General features: G+C 45.3%; 1 protein-coding gene across 8 annotated transcripts in view; it reads left to right on the top strand.

The window, feature by feature from the left end:
• Positions 1–21,791, top strand: part of srrm3 (serine/arginine repetitive matrix 3) — a 389,856-nt gene that overhangs the window by 216,663 nt on the left and 151,402 nt on the right. The window contains exon 1 of one of the 8 annotated variants that reach the window (XM_085964227.1): positions 15,174–17,289. The exons of the other annotated variants lie outside the window; for them this stretch is intronic. Within the exon in view, the coding sequence (XP_085820353.1) occupies positions 17,135–17,289 (155 nt within the window). The 5' untranslated portion in view covers positions 15,174–17,134. Of the gene's footprint in view, positions 1–15,173; positions 17,290–21,791 lie in introns of those variants that run through there. 8 annotated transcript variants of the gene reach the window in all.

Genomic DNA, 21,791 nt, shown 5'->3' on the forward strand with positions numbered 1-21,791 from the left:
ACAACGCCATAGCACCGCCACAAAACTCCCGCCGAATATGGTGGGAGTTGATGTCAGCGCCGCGCGGGGGCGCTAAGGGGAGGCGCAAAGGCACCCAATTTCGCCCCAATACCTTTTCAAAACTTGAAGAAAAACCCTATAATTATACTAATGGCATCAAAACCACGCTGTAACAGTGTTGGACAATTACATTCTAATTGGCATGAACACTTACTGGAACTTGGAGAGTACACACTTTGATGCAACTAGAGAGGCTTATGTGTTAATGTTTTTGAAAAATATTTAATGATGTTGTGAGACTATCCCATGTGAAGACAAGAAATTAATTTTAATTGTCTCAAAATGCTGATGGTAGAAATTAGCTGCAGTATGTCACAGAATTACTCACACTAATTCCACAATGACTTAACATCATTTTGAAAATGCAATTATAATCCAATTTTCCATTTTCTAATGTAACTGTTACTGCATTTTTATATTTTGAGATTTATAATTTCCCCCATTTATGCTAAAGTTCGCTAACTGGCTGCATGTACCAGTGCTGTTCATGGAGAAATACAAAATATTACAGCTCGCTTGAGTAAGTCACCAGTAACTCCTCCAAGACAGAGCTGGCTCCACATAGATCCAACATATTCACCCAAGACTGTGCAGATGCCACCTGGTTTCAGACATGTAAATGAGTAGCTGTGAGGGTTTGCTTAGCTTAGTGGTGAAGTGTTGATGAGGGTGAGTGAAGTCCATTCAGCCCAGAGCATCATAGTTCAACGAGACCACGTATTATTTGCACTAATGTGGACCCTCCATAACTTACTTCATCTCCTCAGGAAGTCAACTAACCCTTGGTACAGAGAGCTGTGGAATGTCTTCCAAAGGCAATTGAGGAGATGCTCTAGGATGCCAATCTATTAAAATTTACATTACTCAATCCTAGCCACATTCCACAGAGGATGCTCCCATAGTCCCAACAGGTCTGGGGCCATAGTCTTCAGGTGTTTATTTGATCATCTATCCTTTTAGTTACCAGGCTGTGAAAGAGAGTGAAGATTGTAGGCATATGTGCCCAGTATCTTTAAAAAGGAATTAATCAACACACCATTAAATATTTTTGCTGAAAGCTATTCCATGTGTCTATAGAATAAAATATTCTAAGCTGCAGGCTTTCTTCAGGCTTGCTAATTTTGTACTCGTGTCCTCTAACCGTTTTATTTGTGTTTTAGTTCTTATGCACTTGATGACTGACGTAAGAAAACTACTAGGCACTTAGTCTAAGCGTTAAACAAAGCTTTAATCAACTGTTTTACAACATGGAGGTCTAGTTGTGTCCTTCACTAGTTCCTGTTAAGAATGTCCTGTGCAAGCTGGGCCCGTGCCCGAGTATTTATACTCTCCCTGGACAGCGCCACCCGTAGGCCGCCCAGTATTATTTCGTAAGTCTTTCTTTCATGAGTGACTGATTCATGTCAATGACTTTTCTGGAAACCGCTCTAATCTTGAAAGTTATGAATAATACATGTTATCAAGCATATCTCCCAATTCCATAAAGCTGTGGCAATGAGTACTTCACTCATGTCTGTAAACTGTAATCCTAACACACAGATCATACTCACAAAGGAACTATGTAGCCCTGGTGAAAGTGTAATTTAGTTATTGGATTTGTCCACAGCCGCTCAGTACTGCACAAGACTGAAACGTCGCACACTGCCAATGATTTAAACTCAAAAGTTTTCTCAATAAAAGGCCTTTTTCATTAACACCCCCCCCCCCCCCGCCCTCCCAATTTTCTCCCCTCCTCTCCTGAAGGCACTGAACCATCCTGGGACACAGTTCCCCAGGCCATGGGAAAACTGTTCAGTACCTCAACCAAGTCTCTGTTTCTTTGTATAAGTCTGCACAGCAAGTGTCAGCAAACTATTCGAGAGAATGGGGCAACATACATATATATTTATATATACACTCATTAGCTAGCAATCATAAATGGCAGATTTTTCCTCTGCCAACCTGGGGCGTTGAAGCCAATTGTAGCGCTCCTACTCCAGCGCGACACAGACCGCTCGAAAACGAGGCCCTCCTGAAACCCCCTCCCCGTGACTTACCTTGTTCCCTGTAACCGTTCCTTCTGTCCCTGACTCCTGCTTGCCTAATGCCCATTCCCGGTTAAAATTGGACCTCTAGGCTTTAAAACAGAAGCTCACACCTTTATGCTCTGAAACATGTGGCAGTTTGAAAGTAACCTAGATCCTCTGCTGGCTGGTGTAATTGTCTGCTGATCAGAGAGCTGACCATCTGCTGACCTGAGAGCTGACCATCTGCTGACCACAGAGCTGACCATCTGCTGACCGCAGAGCTGAGGTACTGAATTTGGATGATCAGCCATGATCTCATTGAATGGCGGAGCAGGCTCGAAGGGCCGAATGGCCTACTCCTGCTCCTATCTTCTATGTGTTTCTATGTGTCTGCTGACCAGAGAGCTGACCATCTGCTGACCCGAGAGCTGACCATCTGCTGACCCGAGAGCTGACCATCTGCTGACTGGAGAGCAGACCATCTGCTGACCGGAGAGCAGACCATCTGCTGACCGCAGAGCCGACCGTCTGCTGACCCGAGAGCTGACCGTCTGCTGACCCGAGAGCTGACCGTCTGCTGACCCGAGAGCTGACCGTCTGCTGACCCGAGAGCTGACCGTCTGCTGACCCGAGAGCTGATCGTCTGCTGACCCGAGAGCTGACTGTCTGCTGACCCAAGAGCTGACCATCTGCTGACCCGAGAGCTGACCATCTGCTGACCCAAGAGCTGACCGTCTGCTGACCCAAGAGCTGACCATCTGCTGACCCGAGAGCTGACCGTCTGCTGACCCGAGAGCTGACCGTCTGCTGACCCGAGAGCTGACCATCTGCTGACCCGAGAGCTGACCATCTGCTGACCATCTGCTGACCGGACAGCTGACCACCTGCTGACCCGAGAGCTGACCATCTGCTGACCCGAGAGCTGACCGTCTGCTGACCCGAGAGCTGACCATCTGCTGACCCGAGAGCTGACCATCTGCTGACCATCTGCTGACCGGACAGCTGACCATCTGCTGACCCGAGAGCTGACCATCTGCTGACCCGAGAGCTGACCATCTGCTGACCATCTGCTGACCCGAGAGCTGACCATCTGCTGACCCAAGAGCTGACCGTCTGCTGACCCAAGAGCTGACCATCTGCTGACCTGAGAGCTGACCATCTGCTAACCCAAGAGCTGACCGTCTGCTGACCCGAGAGCTGACCATCTGCTGACCAGAGAGCTGACCATCTGCTGACCTGAGAGCTGACCATCTGCTGACCGGAGAGCTGACCATCTGCTGACCGCAGAGCTGACCATCTGCTGACCCGAGAGCTGACCGTCTGCTGACCCGAGAGCTGACCGTCTGCTGACCCGAGAGCTGACCGTCTGCTGACCCGAGAGCTGACCATCTGCTGACCCGAGAGCTGACCATCTGCTGACCATCTGCTGACCGGACAGCTGACCATCTGCTGACCTGAGAGCTGACCATCTGCTGACCAGAGAGCTGACCATCTGCTGACCTGAGAGCTGACCATCTGCTGACCGGAGAGCTGACCATCTGCTGACCCGAGAGCTGACCGTCTGCTGACCATCTGCTGACCGCAGAGCTGACCATCTGCTGACCCGAGAGCTGACCGTCTGCTGACCCGAGAGCTGACCGTCTGCTGACCCGAGAGCTGACCGTCTGCTGACCCGAGAGCTGACCATCTGCTGACCCGAGAGCTGACCATCTGCTGACCGGACAGCTGACCATCTGCTGACCTGAGAGCTGACCATCTGCTGACCAGAGAGCTGACCATCTGCTGACCTGAGAGCTGACCATCTGCTGACCGGAGAGCTGACCATCTGCTGACCTGAGAGCTGACCATCTTCTGACCCGAGAGCTGACCGTCTGCTGACCAGAGAGCTGACCATCTGCTGACCGGAGAGCTGATCATCTGCTGACCCAGAGCTGACCATCTGCTGACCCAAGAGCTGACCATCTGCTAACCGGAGAGCTGACCATCTGCTGACCTGAGAGCTGACCATCTGCTGACCCGAGAGCCGACCATCTGCTGACCATCTGCTGACCATCTGCTGACCCGAGAGCTGACCATCTGCTGACCTGAGAGCTGACCATCTGCTGACCCGAGAGCTGACCTGAGAGCTGACCATCTGCTGACCCGAGAGCTGACCATCTGCTGACCTGAGAGCTGACCATCTGCTGACCCGAGAGCTGACCGGAGAGCTGACCATCTGCTGACCCGAGAGCTGACCATCTGCTGACCCGAGAGCTGACCATCTGCTGACCCAAGAGCTGACCATCTGCTGACCCAAGAGCTGACCGGAGAGCTGACCATCTGCTGACCAGAGAGCTGACCATCTGCTGACTGGAGAGCTGACCATCTGCTGACCATCTGCTGACCCGAGAGCTGACCATCTGCTGACCCGAGAGCTGACCATCTGCTGACCTGAGAGCTGACCATCTGCTGTCCGGAGAGCTGACCATCTGCTGTCTGGTGTGCTGACCATCTGCTGACCCGAGAGCTGACTATCTGCTGACCAGAGAGCTGACCATCTGCTGACCCGAGAGCTGACCATCTGCTGTCTGGAGTGCTGACCATCTGCTGACCCGAGAGCTGACTATCTGCTGACCATCTGCTGTCAGAAACAGACCACCTGGCTGTTCACTGTCATAATGTCAGACCAGATATATCATTCAATGTCCTTTGGAGATATACTGAAACAAAAAGCAGCATAACTCAACTGTCATTGACAGGCTATCAATTACCTGGAATGTTTGTCCACTCAAATACAATTGCCACTTCCAGTAATGTCTAGAGACTTCTTGTAGCCTGACTCGATCCAAAATGTCAAGTTGGAGCAAATTGAACAGAACAACATCTCAGCAGCAAGATGTGAAGAAGTGCTTCTTAGGAACAATGCATTTAAAGTAATCCCTTTGGCATCCCAGACTATAATGTAGATTGACTGGTCATGATTGATCTTAACCCTAAGTACCTGGGTTTCTAACCCTTCATACAGTTTCTAGCAGTAAAGAATCCAATTCAAAGATTATAATACAAAAAGTACATTTTTGTCACTTTAGGTCCCTCAACTCTTCCTAAACGACTGTTGGACTTTTAGGGCTGATTCCCCTTGTCTCGCTTTGCCCCAGTATTAGACTGGAGCAATCCTGGGCATTACACCTGTCCAGGCCCAGGAGTGATGTTATTTCCTGTGCCTGCCGATTAACAGGGCTCGGGGGCACTCCGGCACAGAGCCCAGCACTAGTAAAAGGAGGTAGGGCCATCAGACGGGTATGGCAGCCTAATGGTTATGGTACTGGACAAGCAATCCAGAGGTAGTGATTTCAAATCCCACCAAGGCAAGTTGTGAAATTGGATTGAATAAAGCTGGTCATTGTGGACTGGCACCAGACAACATGACCATGAAAACTGCCAATGGTTGTAAAAACCCAACTGCTTCACTCCTGTCCTTCAGGGAAGGGAACCTGCCACCCCTAACTGGTCTGGCCCACACATGACTCCAGTCCCATGCTACATGGCTGACTCGGGATACCCTCAGAGCAACTAGGGTTGGGCAATAAATACTGCCTTGCCCACAATGCCCTCTTATCAAGAGCAACTAAAGAAAAGTCAGAAGGCCCTAAGAACATCCTGCAGCAGGAAAAATTAGTTGCAAGTTTCTGCCCTACCCGAACCCCTGCAGATATTCCTCATTTCTTTGGGCATTTCTCCAATTGGGTGCCCAATGGGGTCGGTGATGAGGAGTGTGCAGTTGGAGGTCAGGAACACCCGCTCCCACCTTATTTGTATGGGGTCATTTAGGCTGCATCTGCTGCACAGTAAACCCACCCCCCACCGCACCACCTCACCCCAGGGCAGCCCAGAAAATTCCTGGCAATGTAAAAGGATTGGAGACCGGGTGAAATGGTACTCTGCCCCCTTATTCCCTACCTCTGCACCCAGGAGAAGTTTATTCTCCAGAGGTAAAGTCAGGACATCATCCCCTTTTCTATTTGTGCTGCAAAGATTTAGCGAGGATGTGAATTTTTACACTATACTTATATTTTGTATTTAAACTCTGCACTCCATATACACTAGGCAACCGTTGTAAGTATATGTTCATAGCTGGATCTCCCACAAAAAGTGCAAGTTTAAATTTACCGCCAAATCAATCAGTTATACATATTATGTCCGTGTGTAATTGAGACACGGACTGCAGGAGTTGGTTACAACAGGTGTTTACTGAGTGGAGACAAAACTGGAACTACTATGCAAAGTTACTACACAGGCTTATATACAGGGGTGGTCACTACTGGTACTGCAGTATACAGGGGCTGCAGAATATAGCTCCTTCTGCAAAGTACATACACTACAATTCCTCCCCTTTTAGCTAAACAGTACATAACATTTGATTAATAATTGAATAACATATTTACAATTACAGTTGCTATATACATTAGCTGAAGTTAAGCAATTATAAGTTCAGTCTTTGAGGAGGCTTCCTGATTCTGTCTGGATAACGCCTCTGGGGCATCAGGTTCTTCTGGCAAAGTTGATTCGGGATCTTATGTTCATTAATAAATAGACATTCTTATTATGAACACAGCTAGCTTTTGCTAGTTACTTTATTGAGCACATGTGGACTAGGTACAGTATCTGTAGAGGCTTCCATCTTGACTGCTGCCTTGTGGGTAGCCTAGTGCCTCATGGGTAATGTAGTTTTAATATATATACAGCTGGGTAGTGTAGTCTTATATACAGCTCTACACAGCTCTACGGCTCCACCTAGTGTCCACTATAGAATGACATGTTATTGATCATTACATCCCCCTTTCTTTGAGGTTTAACAAAATCAATATCAATCAACTTTCAAGAAAACAATAAAGATAATATCAGTAACACTTTTGTTAGTGCTCTATAAACATAAACATTTTCAAAACAGTCAACACATTTTCAAAGCTTTACATTGTACTCAAAGATTAAGTCTATCAGGCTCTTTTACTTCACGTGTGGATCTTCTCAACACGGGTAAGTCTGATGTGTCTTCATGAGATTGTTCTGGCGGTGAATGACAAGATGCAGTTGCGGCATTGTCATCAATCTGGTCTTGAATAGTCTCGTGTGTTTTTAGGAGGGAACGGCGGTTCCTCCTGAGAATCTGTCCTTCCTCAGTTCTAACAGTGTATGACCTTGGTCCTACTTCCTCAAGAACTGTAGCTTTCCTGTTCCGTGCATCTGGATCCTCAATCCTGACAACATCATCCCTGGTCAATGGTTTTAGAGTTTTGGATGACTTGTCATAGTATGATTTCTGTTTCAGCTTTAACAGTTGAAGTCTCTGTCTCAGTTCCTCACTTTGCTGTTCTTTTGCACAGCAGGGTAGCGTGGTGCGCAACTTGCGACCCATTAGTAGGTCAGCAGGTGAAGAACCACAGTCTAAAGATGAGGCTCGGTAGCTCAGCAGGGCGAGATAAGGATCAGACTTGCTTTCTGTCGCTTTCTTCAGTAGCTGCTTGAGAACTTGAACACCTTTCTCTGCCTTACCATTTGACGGAGCATACAAAGGACTGGATGTGATGTGCTGAAAGTCATAATGTGCTGCAAACTGTTGCCACTCCTTACAGTTGAAGCACGGACCATTGTCGCTAACGGCAATCCTGGGAATTCCATGTCTGGCGAAGATGGATTTCACATGCATTATGACACTGCTTGCTGTGGTGCTTGAGAGCAGCGCCATCTCAGGATAGTTAGAATAGTAGTCAATCACTATTAGATAGTCTTTACCATTTAAATGAAAAAGGTCCATACCAACCTTTTGCCATGCTGCTGTTGGTATGTCAGCTACTATCATTGGTTCCTTTGCTTGTTTGTTTTGGTGTTTCTGACATGTCTCACATTTGCCTATCATGTTCTCAATGTTCTTATTTATGCCAGGCCAATAAACAGTGTCTCTTGCTCTCCTTTTGCATTTTTCAATTCCGAGGTGTCCCTCATGAATCCTTTTGAGCATGTCTTGACGTAGAGCCTGTGGAATGACTATTCTGTTCTGTTTTAGTAATAGTCCACTTGCGACACTCAATTCTGACCTTATGTGAAAATATTTTGGACAGGAACCTTTTGGCCAACCATGATGAATGTTCTCTATTACTGTTTGTAATACTGTATCTTTTACTGTTTCTTCTGCTATTTGCTTTGATTTTGTGTCTGACACGGGCAGCGCAGCAGTGACCATACTCACATGAACATCCACGTCTTCTTCAGTAGAGCTCACATGACTCATTGTGGGTGCTCGGGATAGTGCATCTGCTAACACTATGTATTTGCCTGGTGTGTAGATCAGTTCAAAGTCATATCTTTGCAGCTTCATCATGAGTCGTTGAATCCTTGGAGACATCTCATTCAGGTTTTTTTTTATGATGGCAACCAGAGGGCTGTGGTCTGTCTCAACTGTGAAGGTGGGAAGTCCATATATGTAGCTATGAAACTTTTCTAGTCCAACTACCAAGCCTAGACATTCCTTTTCAATCTGGGCGTATCGACACTCAGTATCAGTCATAGACCTGGAGGCATAGGCAACAGGCTTCCAATCTTCATCCTCTGCTTGTAGCAAGACCGCACCTAGGCCATCTTTTGATGCATCCGTTGACACTTTGATTCTTTTTGTTGGGTCAAAGAAGGTGAGTACAGGTGTGGTTGTCAGCACTGTTTTGAGGTTTATCCACTCTTGTTCATGTCTTTCTGTCCATGCGAACTCATTTGTTTTATGTAGCAGGTCTCGCAGACAGGCTGTCTTGGCTGACAAGTTAGGAATGAACTTTCCAATGAAGTTTATCATCCCCATGATGCGTAGCACTCCTTTTTTGTCAGTGGGTCGGGGCATTTTGAGTATGGCGTTTACTTTTTCCATATCTGGCTCTATTCCTTTACCAGATAGATTATCTCCTAGGAAAGTGACTTCCTGCATGCTAAACTGACACTTGGCTTTGTTGAGCTTCAGTCCATTCCGGCGTATGCTCTGTAGCACTTTAGTCAGTCTCTCATTGTGTTCTTTCAGTGTGGAGCCCCAGATGATGATGTCATCAACATAGACCCGAACTCCTTCCAGACCTTCAATTATGTGTTCCATCGCTCTATGAAAGATTTCAGATGCCGATATTATCCCGAAAGGCATTCTGAGGAAACAATACCTGTCAAATGGTGTGTTGAAGGTACAGTATTTGGTGCTCTCTTCATCCAGTTTTAGTTGCCAAAATCCTTGTGAGGCATCGAGCTTTGTAAAGTATCTGGCACCTGACATTTCACTGGTGATTTCTCATCGCTTGGGAATCTGGTAGTGCTCACGTTTTATGTTTGCATTTAAGTCCTTTGGATCCATGCATATTCTTAGATCATTGTTCTTTTTCTTTACACATACCATGGAGTTAACCCAGTCTGTTGGCTCTTCGACTTTCCTGATGACTCCTAGTGTGGTCATTCTGTCCAGTTCATTCTTGAGCCGGTCACGCAGGGGTGCTGGAACTCTTCGTGGAGCATGTACCACTGGCTGAGCATCCTGCTTTAGCTGGATCTTGTAAGTGAATGGTAGAACTCCAAATCCTTTGAACACATCCTGGAAATTATTCACTGCAGAATCCACCGAGTCATCTGGTCTGCTTATGGCACAGTTTATACGGTAGACTCTTTTGACCAGTTCTAAGTCCTCACAAGCTTTGTCACCCAGTAGTGAATCAAGCCTTTCAGCCACAACAGAAAACATGAGATGATGCACTTTGTCTTTGACTGTCACTTTAAGTCTGCATACACCTAAGCTATCTATTTTCTGTCCATTATAGTCCTTCAGCAGTACTGACTTTTTCTGTATTTTGGGCTTTTCTTTCATATTGTTAATGTCACTCATACTGATTAAGTTTGCTTTTGCCCCAGTGTCTAGTTTCAAGGTAACTAATGCTCCATTTACCTGCAGTGGGATCATCCATTTGTCCTCTTTTACTGCATTAACTTTATGTTCAGCATTGTCCATTTCTGAGGGCTGCACATTTTCTGTATCCTTTTTGATATTGTCACATGACACCATTCCTACACAAAATGTCTCACTTAAATCAGTGTCCTCAATTACATTAACTCGTTGCCCTTTCTTAGTTTGTACTTTTGAAAAGCATTGTTTGGCAAAGTGATTCTTTCCATTACACTTTGTGCACATTTTTCCAAACGCTGGGCATTGTCTTAACTGGTGTTTGTAACCACAGCGTTTACAATTAAAAATTTCATCCTCCGATTGCTTTTCATTTCTGTTCTGCCCATGTTTCTTCCCCTTATAGGACACAGCACCGACAGCAGCATTATCACTCATTACAATCGCATCATTATTGATTTCACTGAAAGTCTTCGCGTGCTTTCGAGCTAGCTCGCTGGCTTGGCATATTTTCACCGCATTTTCCAAATTTAGTTCGGTTTCTCTCAACAGACGTTCCCTAACTTTTTTATCATGAATACCAAACACAATCTGGTCACGAATCATGGATGCTTTGAGCTCAGAGAAATAACATGTCTGTGCTTTCAGTTTCAGATCAGTTATAAAGCTATCAAAAGTCTCATTTTGCTGCTGTGTCCTTGAACAGAAGATGTATCTTTCATAGGTCTCATTCTTTTTGGGAGAGCAATGTGCATCAAGTGTTTTTAGCACATCTTCTAATTTTTCTCTGTTCTCCACTGGATTAAATACAAATGTATTAAATACCTCTATCGCCTGTGGGCCTGCAACCGTAAGCAGCAACGCTATCTTCCTTGCATCTGGCTTCGTACCGAATCCGATGGCTGCAATGTAGAGTTCGAATTGTTGTTTAAAAGTCTGCCAATTGTAGTCGATTTTTCCTGTGAGTTTCAAACGCTCTGGTGGCTTCAAATTCTCCATGTCGCTTTTCACAATTTTCAGCAGATCTTCACCATCCTGGTACCATCTTATGTTCATTAATAAATAGACATTCTTATTATGAACACAGCTAGCCTTTGCTAGTTACTTTATTGAGCACATGTGGACTAGGTACAGTATCTGTAGAGGCTTCCATCTTGACTGCTGCCTTGTGAGTAGCCTAGTGCCTCATGGGTAATGTAGTCTTAATATATATACAGCTGGGTAGTGTAGTCTTATATACAGCTGTACACAGCTCTACGGCTCCACCTAGTGTCCACTATAGAATGACATGTTATTGATCATTACACGGATCAACGTCGTTGTTTGGTTCGTCTGCTTCCAATATCACCGATTCTGAGGTAGATGCAATTGGTACTTTGGTTTCATCACCAGGTGTATCGGATCGTGGTGCGGATTTGACGTTTTCCAGTGACTCTAGAATCTGGTCAGCATGGCGTCTTACAATGCTCTCTCCAACGTCCACGGTATACATTAGAGGTCCTTGCCATGTGCAGATCGTTCCTGGCTGCCATTTCTCTGTGTGGTAGTCCCGGGCCAAAACTGGTTGACCTATCTTAAAACTCCTGGTCGGCCTTTCATTCATATTCTGAAACTGCCTGTTCTCCACATCTCTTCTGATGTTTGGCTTAACCAAATCCAAGCGGCATCGTAGTCTTCGATTGAAGAACATCATGGCTGGAGTTTGGTTGGTAACCGCATGTGTCGCATTCCGGTAGGCAAACAAGAAGTTATCCACCTTGTGTTGTAGGGGTATGTCTTCATTACACATTGCCTTGATAGCCTTCTTGAATGTTTGAACGAACCTCTCAGCCAATCCATTGGTGGCTGGATGATATGGGGCAGATGTGTAATGCTTAACACCATTGTTCTTTAAGAACCTCCGGAACTCTTCAGACACAAACTGTGGTCCATTGTCGGAGCAAATCTGTTCAGGCAGCCCATTTCTGGCGAATATGGTTCGTAAGACTGTGATCGTTTTTTCTGTGGTGGTTCAGGACATTTTTATTACCTCTGGCCACTTTGAATGTGCATCCACCGCAATTAAAAACATCGAGTCCATAAATGGACCAGCAAAATCAATGTGCACCGTTTGCCATGGAGATGAGGGCCACTCCCATGGATGTAGAGGGGCTTGTGGTGGGGCGTTTTGGACCTTCTGGCATCCTGTACAGCTCTTGGTCATCTCTTCGATTTCTCTGTCGATTCCCGGCCACCACACAAACGCTCTGGCTAAGTTCTTCATTTTTACCCCACCCAGATGACCCTCATGAAGCTCATTGAGCACTCTATCCTTCAATTTGGGTGGAATTACTACTCTGGATCCACACGTCAAGGTTCCTCTGCACACTGACAGCTGTTCTCTTCTCGGCGAGAATGCTGGCAACAGTGGTTCGCCATGTGCTGGCCATCCCTTCACCATTAAATCATAGACCCTGGAGAGTGTCGGGTCATTTTGTGTTTCCTTTTCTATGTTTGCATTCGTCACAGGTAGACATTCGACTATGGTTGAGTGGAATATCTCCACAGGATCCACTGCAGGTGCTTCTTCCACCGTCGGCAACGGTAGGCGCGACAATCCATCAGCATTCCCATGCTGTTTAGTTCCTTTGTACTCGATGTCATATTGGTGTGCCCCTAGGAAAAGGGGCCACCTCTGTAGCCGTTGTGCTGTCATTATTGGGACGCCCTTCTGAGGGTTGAAAATGGAGACAAGAGGTTGATGATCAGTTAGTAGAGTAAATTTCTGACCGTGCAGGTAGTGATTGAACTTCTTCACCCCCCCACACCAGGCTGAGGGCCTCTCTGTCAATCTGGGCGTAGTTACGCTCGGCTGAAGTTAACGAGCGTGACGCAAAAGCTATCGGCCTCTCTGAACCATCAAGGAATTTATGTGACAGTACCGCTCCAATGCCGTAGGGAGACGCATCACACGCCAGTCTTATCGGTAGTGATGGGTTGTAGTGGGCCAATACTTCTCTTGAAGTGATTAGGTCTTTACTCTTCTGAAAGGCCCGCTTACATTCATTGCTCCATTTCCATGCTACTCCAGTTTGTAGTAGGGCGTTCAGTGGGTGCAGAATTGTGGACAAGTTCGGCAAAAACTTATGGTAGTAATTCACTAATCCGAGGAATGACCTCAGTTGCGACACATTTTCAGGCGCTGGAGCCTTAACTACCGCTTCAATTTTGTCACGGGACTTATGTAACCCCTCTTCATCAATCACGTGGTCACAATACGATATCTGTTTCTTAAAAAACTCGCACTTGGGGCGATTGGCTCGTAGCCCGTGTTCTCTTAGTCTAGTGAGCACCTGCTCTAGGTTGGCAAGGTGTTCACTGTCATTTTCACCTGTCACTAGGATGTCGTCCAACACTGAGTCCCCGGAATCCCTTGCAGGACTTGTTCCATCGCTCTTTGCCATATCGCCGGAGCTGATGCTACTCCGAATACCAGTCGATTATACTGGTAAAGACCTTTGTGAGTGTTTATCGTGAGATACTTCCTAGAGGATTCTTCAACCTCCATCTGCAAATATGCTTGTGCTAGGTCAATTTTTGTAAAACGTTTCCCTCCAGATAGTGAGGCGAAAATATCTTCTATCCTCGGAAGAGGATACTGTACCGTGTGAAGGACTGGGTTCACCGTCACCTTGAAGTCCCCACAGATGCGAACCTTCCTTGGCTCCTCAGACTTATTGTTTAACTTTTTTTCATGACAGGAACGATGGGTGTCACCCACTCGCTCCAGTCTACCTTAGATAACATGCCTGCATTCTCCAGATTCTCCAGCTCTGCCTCGACGGCTGGGCGAATTGCATACGGTACCGGTCTTGCTTTGAAAAACTTGGGAATTGCATTCTCTTCTATTTTTATCGAGGCGGTTACGCCTTTAAGAGTGCCCAGTTCTTGTTGAAATACCTCTTTAGCATTAGCTGAGATTTTCGACAATCGTCCAGGTGTGACGTCGTCATCCCTTTTACCAGCCACAGTCAGTGCCTGAATGGAGTGCCAGTCTAAACTTATCTTTCTGATCCATTCACGTCCCAATAACGGTGGTCCACCATCTTGCAGTATGTACAGATACAATTTCTGTATTTCTTTGCCGTTGTATTTGACAGCCACCCTTATTTTCCCTCTGGGGTATCCTTTCTGCCCCATATACGTCTTCAAGACAATGGATGTCTCTTTCAAGGGTATGTGTGAGAATAGCCGCTCGTAGTCTCGTCGATTCATGACGGTCAGGGCTGATCCTGTATCCAGTTCCATTTTGACTTGGGACCCTGCTATCATGAGGGTGACCCAAATGGTTCGGTGATCCTCTTTTGCGATTACGTTGTGAAGTTTGAGACAGCTTAGTCTCTTGTTCCCGGATTCACTATCGCTCTTCTGGTCTTCGGAACTACTGTCCGTCATCTTTTGTACTTTCCTGTACTGTTCCTTAGTAGCCTTTTTGTTGTCGTTAGTCTTCTTTCCAGACCTGCAAACTCGTGCAATATGTCCCATCTTTCCGCATTGCCTGCATATTTTGTCCTTGGACCAGCAGTCCTTCTGGTCATGGGTTGTTCTGCCGCAGCGATAACATTTTTCAAATCCCCGTGTCATTTCATGGGTGCCGTATTCCTGTGGCTTTTGCTGTATTTCCGCAGCTCCCCTTGCTGCTGCTTCGTACGATACTGCCACGCTGAAAGCCTTATCCAGCGTCAGCTCTTTCTCTGAGAGTAACCTCTTCTGGGTTCCTTCACTCAGGAGTCCACAGACAAATTTGTCCCGTAGAGTATCTGTCAGTCCTGCTCCGAACTGGCAGTGCTTTGATAGCTTGCATAGTTCCGTAAGGTAATCAGCATTGCTCTCATCTTTATGCTGATTTCTCTTGTGGAATTTAAATCTTTCTGCTATCAGCAGCGGTGTAGGATTTAGGTGTTCCTGTAGGATATCAACAATTTCGTTAAAACTCTTCGCCATCGGTTTGGCTGGAGTGATCAGGTTCCGCAGTAGGCCGTACGTTCTTGCGCCCATTAAGTTTAGTAGTACCGATGCCTTTTTCTCATTGGCTACTTCGTTTGCCTTGCAATATACTTCGACTCTTTCCACATATGTGGTCCAGTCTTCTATTGCATTATCGAAGGCAGTGATATTGCCAGTCTTCGGCATCTTGGAAATCTAAGATGGCGCCTCCCGCGCTTTGCCTTCTTCCCCGATTGAACAAAATGGCGCCTCCCGCGCTTTGCCTTCTTCCCCGCTGGATTAAGATGGCGCCTCCTGCGCTTTCTGTCTTCTCCGCTGCTGCTAGCGCTGTTGCTGGCGTTTTTATGCCTTGATGGCGACGCCCTATGGTCTTTGCGCACTTACCCCACGCGCTGCTGCTAACGTCGCTCTCCGCGGTTCCTGTGGCAAACTGCAGCTACTCGCGGCTTTCTGCGCTTCTAATTTCTTTTATTTTCCCGTCGTCAGAGCAACCCTACGGGACACTTTCCTCCCTCTTCTCGGGTCTGTACGCTGCCCAGCTTCGTAGCACCGGCCGCGCCCTGTGTGCTCCACCCTCTCTCTCTCCTCTTCCTGACAACGCTGCTCGGCCCCGTTGAAAAGCCACCCGATCGAGCTCTAGCCCGCCGCAGCCCAGGAAGAATCAGTGTACTACCTGCCACCAGCCCGATTAGCTGGAACACCATAGACAGGATAACCAAGCCCCGCTCTCGACAGCCTCTCCTGCAAATCTTCAAATCCGATGAATCAGAGGCGGTTGCCCACGGTCGACGCCGTTTCTTCTGTTTGTTTTTTTTTTCTTCCTTCTGGCCTCGACCTCTAACAACTTCGCTTCAGGGATGGATCCCCATGAGGTGGTGCAGAACTGTAGGTAAGTTCGGACCTGCTCGTCGCCAGTATTATGTCCGTGTGTAATTGAGACACGGACTGCAGGAGTTGGTTACAACAGGTGTTTACTGAGTGGAGACAAAACTGGAACTACTATGCAAAGTTACTACACAGGCTTATATACAGGGGTGGTCACTATTGGTACTGCAGTATACAGGGGCTGCAGAATATAGTTCCTTCTGCAAAGTACATACACTACAATACAGTCTGTCACTAATTGATGGCGAGGGTTAATGTCATCAGCTACGAGTATCAGTGGGACACTACTTTAATGCAGGGCTTCAATGGTGGATTTATTTCATAAAATGTGAAGCATATGGTAGTTTGAGGGGAAAGTATGCAGCGTACTTAAGAGAATTTGTTTTAAATTCATTTCACTTCCCAGAAAAATAAATATTTACACTTTAATTTACAGCCTGTTGTGGCTGTAACTCAGTGCGTGCTGAATGTTGGAGGCTCATTACATTGACAGAGGATGAGCCAGATGTTTGTGTATTGACACACAAATCATTTGAGATGTGTTTACTAATGAGATCTACGGTTTTACACAACTGCTAATTGCACCTGTGTGTGTGTGTGGTGAGGCGGGGCCTGGTTAAATATTTCCCATCAGTATGTTATAATAGCACTGTGACATTTTATTGATGCACTGATTGATGTTGTCAGATTTTGTGCTACGAACACAGAGCTGACTGTGAATCCTGTGCATCAGGTGATCCAGGATCCTGGTTTTCTGAGGAACCAGTCATGGTGATGCCTAACTTCCAGTCATCAGTGAAAGGCTGCTTTCTTCCAGGAGACTATAATACGCTGCACATAAGCCAGAAATATTTCATCGTCTCTTCATACGTGAGGCTGAATTTTAAAGAGCTGTAAATAACTGGTACCTTGTGTGAAAGATACATAATCAACTTGAATGCTTTAAACGGGGGAGGGAGGGAGGGAGAGGGAAGGCTTCTAGAAATTTCTCCACCAAGTGAGCAGAGCAAATCCCTCCCTGACAAACCCTGGGGATTTGGGCTGATGGTTCCTGTGGAAGTCTTTGAGCTGGTGTAATGATAACGTGTGTGGAGTGAAGAGCGTACCTATCCAGACGCTGCACGTATTCTGTGCTGCACAATTAACAGCATGTCATACACTGTGACAACTAGACTGTGAGAGCACGGAGCTGTGAATCTACTTCGCTCTCTCCATTCAACTGAGAGGGAGTCCTTGGGCATCCATTTTTATCTGTGTGTATACGCTTCCTGTGCCAGCGGCACATAAATCATACCTAATGTGCTCGGACATGACAAGAGTAGAATGCGGTGAAAAGCAGCTCTTTGAGCAGTTTTGGAAAGGGACGTTACAAACAGTTGCCACTCCAAGGCCTCAGAGTATAGCCATGCAGAGCATTGACTCCAGGAAGCCTGCCAGAGCACCTGAAAGCAGGTTAGTGTTGTTACAACATTCTAAATCGCTCGGTGACACTAACTACGTATCCCCCCTCCCCCTTTCCTGGGAATTATGCCTAATTTCTAAAATAAGAATATTTGCATTTGATGGTGACTTTATGTTAGTGGAGAAGTTAGCATTTTGTGATTTGTGTGTATTTTTCTTGTATATAAAATGGATGCTTTCTCTCATAGAGTGCGACACTATTAGTCCATTTCACTGCTGCACTGCTTAGACCATTATTATCTTGAGTCAGTTGTACCATTTCGGGAAACACTACCATCCTGTTGTTCAACTACCAAACAAAAAAAAATAATTTAATTTAGTACCCCGGAATTACCATGAAGTGTTCTACATCGAGCATTTCCCAAATCTGCGTCAGGTCAACTGAGTGAAGGTGAGGTGTTCCCACTGAAGGAGGCAGAGACTATAAAGGAAGAACACTCTGACCTCTGTCGCACATTTTATCCTGGCCATTTCAAGAGCCGGGTAAATTAGAGGCCTGAGAACAGGCCCACTGCCCGCTCTTGGTCAGCAGGTAGTACAGAGTGCGGAAGAGGAAAGATTAAGATATAAAACTGGGGCCCAGGAGCTCAGATTATTCCTATCAGCAAACGTTGTGCCTCAGGACCCTTTTTGTGGAAATACAATCTGAACAATGGATTCAGAGATGCTTCTATATCAGTGCCAAGTTCTTATCTGTTAGTTAAGCTGGGAATGAAGCAGGATAGTGTGGGACCAGTATTATTTCTCTGTCTGTAGAGGGCAGTCAGTGTGAGTTGTATTTTGACACTCACTCTTGAGCCTCTGAATGTGACAGCTGTTTCACAGAGCTTTTTCCCTATACATTGGTCACAAGTTTGAGGTATTTGGTAGGTTTGTGGAGTCAATACATAGTAATTACCATGTTGATAAGAATTCCTTTATACCGCTCAACGGTGAGTTTACAAATCATGGATGTTTCGATCAGGTCTCAACAGAAAGTTACTAATGCGACTATTGGTGTAAGTGGAAATTCTGCGGGACGTCCACTAACTGTGTGAAAATGGTAATGAAACTTCCCAAGCGTGTATATATTAGGAATTTTACCATGCCAGTGATTAATTAAGTACCCCCCTTAGTCAAGGATGAAAGGAATCGCCAGTGTAGCAACACCATCTTAATCTCTCTTTCAGTATTGCTGGTTACAAAATGGGGATGAAGGGGTTTTAAAACCCTGAATGAACTATAAGGAAAACTGATTGTAAGGAATCACTCTCAGTCATCTCAACTTTCCCCTTTAAGAGTGCATTTGCACTACAACTTCAGCATCGATGTGAAGAGGTTCAAGTTCGCATCAGTGCTACACTTGTGTAGTGTAAATTGGCTATTAAGGACAATACTGACTCCAAATGGAATAAAGTGAGACTCCCTCTTTCAGAGAAACTCCACTCCACTCCAGTGTCAGGTCAGATCCTGACTCTGGATCCAGGCTGCATTTACACTAGGGAGTGCTCCCCGGTGTCCTGGCCAATGTTTATACCGGAACCAACATCAGTTTATAAAAAAACAACAGATAATCTGGTCATTTACCTCATTAATTTGGGTCCTTCATGTGTGCAAATTGGCTGTCATGTTTCTCAACATTATAACAGTGACTGCTCTTCAAAAGTGCTTCATTGGCTGTGAAGCACTTTGGGAAGTCCTGAGGTTGTGAAAGGTGCTATGTAAATGCAAATTTCTAAAACTGTAGCATCAGTGCACTGCGCTCACCCTGGCTCACAAGGAAACTTAAAAAAATTAAACTTATCTGTGCCTCTTATGCCACCCATCCTGCTTAGTGCCAGCTTTCGGGGGCGCATTTCCCAGTTAAAATAGTCGTGATCCGAATTCTATCATCGGACCCCGAGATTTTTCGGCTGCCTGTGGCCTCAATGCTTCCGAAAACCCGGGAGATAAAATGGGGTGGCGCCCAGCCGCCATTTTAACCGCACCATTCCACCGGACATGTAGGGTTAAAATCGGGTCTAAAGACTCCTGCAACTTAAACGCGTCCAGTTAAATTTGTGTTTGTGCAGCATACTGTAGTTGTGTATTGCTTAAATGACCTATTGACTGTAATGACCTTCAAGCAATGGCCTGTGTGGATTTTTATCATATCAGTGATTAGCGTAGCTTAGGGAAAGCAAGAAGACAGCAGAAATCAGCAACATGGCCCCTCCAGTGTGTGTGTGATCTTGTGTTCTTTAATACCTGCATTCTTTGTCTCAGCATCGGTCCAAATAAGTTCCCACTAGAATATTTTCAGACTTTCAGACAGACCAAAAACAGTCAAAAATATACTTAGGAAAACGTCATTTTGATGAATTCAGCTCAAGTCTCAGAGCGCATGATTGCAAAATGGACAAATGTTACTATTAAACTACCTGTGTTATCATCACGCTGCTTTGTCCATTTGTGCCTACTTGCCATACTATTTTTTAATTGGAGACAAAGCCAGAACAGTGGGAAGAAAATAACTCGGCAGACACCACAGAGAGAAACATACAGTAAGAAAGATGAGGGAATTAATTACATATAGAATGCAACAGCCATAAAATCACAGGGTGCATTATAAAGGAAAGAGCAAAAATTGCAAGAGAAGCAGAGTAATGTGATAGATGTTTGGAGGAATCTGCCCATAAAATCACAGGAAGCATTATAGAGGAAAGAGCAAAATTTGCTAAAGGAACACAGTAACAAGTGATAAATATTTGGAAGTACCTGTCAGGCAGGATAAAGGAGTTAAACGCATTAGGGATGACTATTAGAAGCAGGATACTTTAGTGGCTGAGCTAGGATAATAAAGAGCTTTGATGGGCCCAATGGCCTTTTGTTTCCTTAACTTCTATGTTTTAATGTTTGTATTTTGCTGACACACTATGTACAGCAGCATATAATGATCAATGAGTCCATTGGCGTAGCCACACAGACTAGTGTTACACACCTCCTGTCTCATCGGATTAGGTCACTATTCTGGTGGCATTGGAAGCAGCAGGTAGTGTCCTCCCATCACTCTAGCAGCCTATCCCTCACACTGTGGGATATGTTGCGTTGTTGATGTGGAGGTCTTGTTATGTAAGGCTTTGTAAAGGGATCCAGGTTGCTTGATGCTTTTCTAAGCTTAGGCAAATTCCAAATCTCGTTTGCTCCAACAGAGTTCTGTCCTATAAATACTCTCTCCACATTTGCTTAGTTGGGATGGCGGTAATTCTTTACTGTAACAGATTTTGCTGCTAGCAATAGGAATTCTCCTAGTCTGTGCATCACAACGGGTACTTGGTTACCTCAGAGGCAAGCCCAGCAAGCAGTAAGGTGGATTTGAGGAGACCAGAATGCCACTCTAAAGCTTTCTGGACTGCTGCCCAGAATGGTTTGCTTTGAGGGTAGGATCATATAATCATAGAATTTTACAGAAATTAGGTTTGTTTGTGTATAAAATTATGATGGCCCTAGATAGAGTAGATAGGAAGGACTTATTTCCCTTAGCAGAGAGGTCAATGACCAGGGGACATAGATTTAAAGTAATTGGTAGAAGGATTAGAGGGGAGTTGATGGAGAAATGTTTTCACCCAGCGAGTGGTGGGTGTCTGGAACTCACTGCCTAAAAGGGTGTTAGAGGCAGAGACCCTCATCACATTTAAAAAGTACTTGGATGTACACTTGAAGTGCTGTATCCTACGGACCAAGAGCTGGAAAGTGGGATTAGGCTGGATAGCTCTTTTTCAGCCAGCACAGACACGATGGGCCGAATGGCCTCCTTCTGTGGTATAAATTTCTATGATTCTATGATCTCACTGGTGCCAGCTTTTCGAAAGAGCTTTCCACTAAATTCCATTTCCGTTTTTTGTCCATGCCCTTTAAATTATTTTTTCCTTGAAATATTTATCCATTTCCTTTTTTAAAAGCTGTTATGGATTCTGCTTCCACTACTCTTTCTGATAGAGTAATCTATATCAAACAACCTTCTGAGTAAAGAAAATGCTAGCCTCTCTCTTTATTCTTTGGTGGTGATCTTAAATTTGTGCCCTCTACTTACCGACTCATGATCAACGGTAATAGTTTTTTGACCAATTTGCTTTATGAAAACCCTTTTTAACTTTGAACAACTCCAGCGAATCTCTCGTCTTTCCTCATAACCAAAGCTTCTCATCCCTGCTATATCATCTTAGTGAATCTCTTCTGAAGCCCACTCCATGGCCTTGACATTATTCCCTAAGTAAGGCACCCAAAACTGGACACCATATTCGAACTGCAGCCTAACCAATAATTTGTGTACATTTTGTATTAACGCTACTTTTGTACTGAACAGGTCACAGGTTATTAGTAAAACCTAGGACTCCATTCAGCTTTACCAACTTAACCTCTCACTTTTAAAGATGTGTATATATCAACCCCTAAGTTTCTGCTCCTCTACTCCTTTTAATGCTTTACTATTTAGTTTATATTTCCTCTCCTTATTCTTTCTTCTAAAATGTATT

The sequence above is a fragment of the Somniosus microcephalus genome, chromosome 22, assembly GCF_052327205.1.
Source record: "Somniosus microcephalus isolate GS21.2 chromosome 22, FLI_Smic_1.0, whole genome shotgun sequence".
Lineage (NCBI taxonomy): Eukaryota > Metazoa > Chordata > Chondrichthyes > Squaliformes > Somniosidae > Somniosus > Somniosus microcephalus.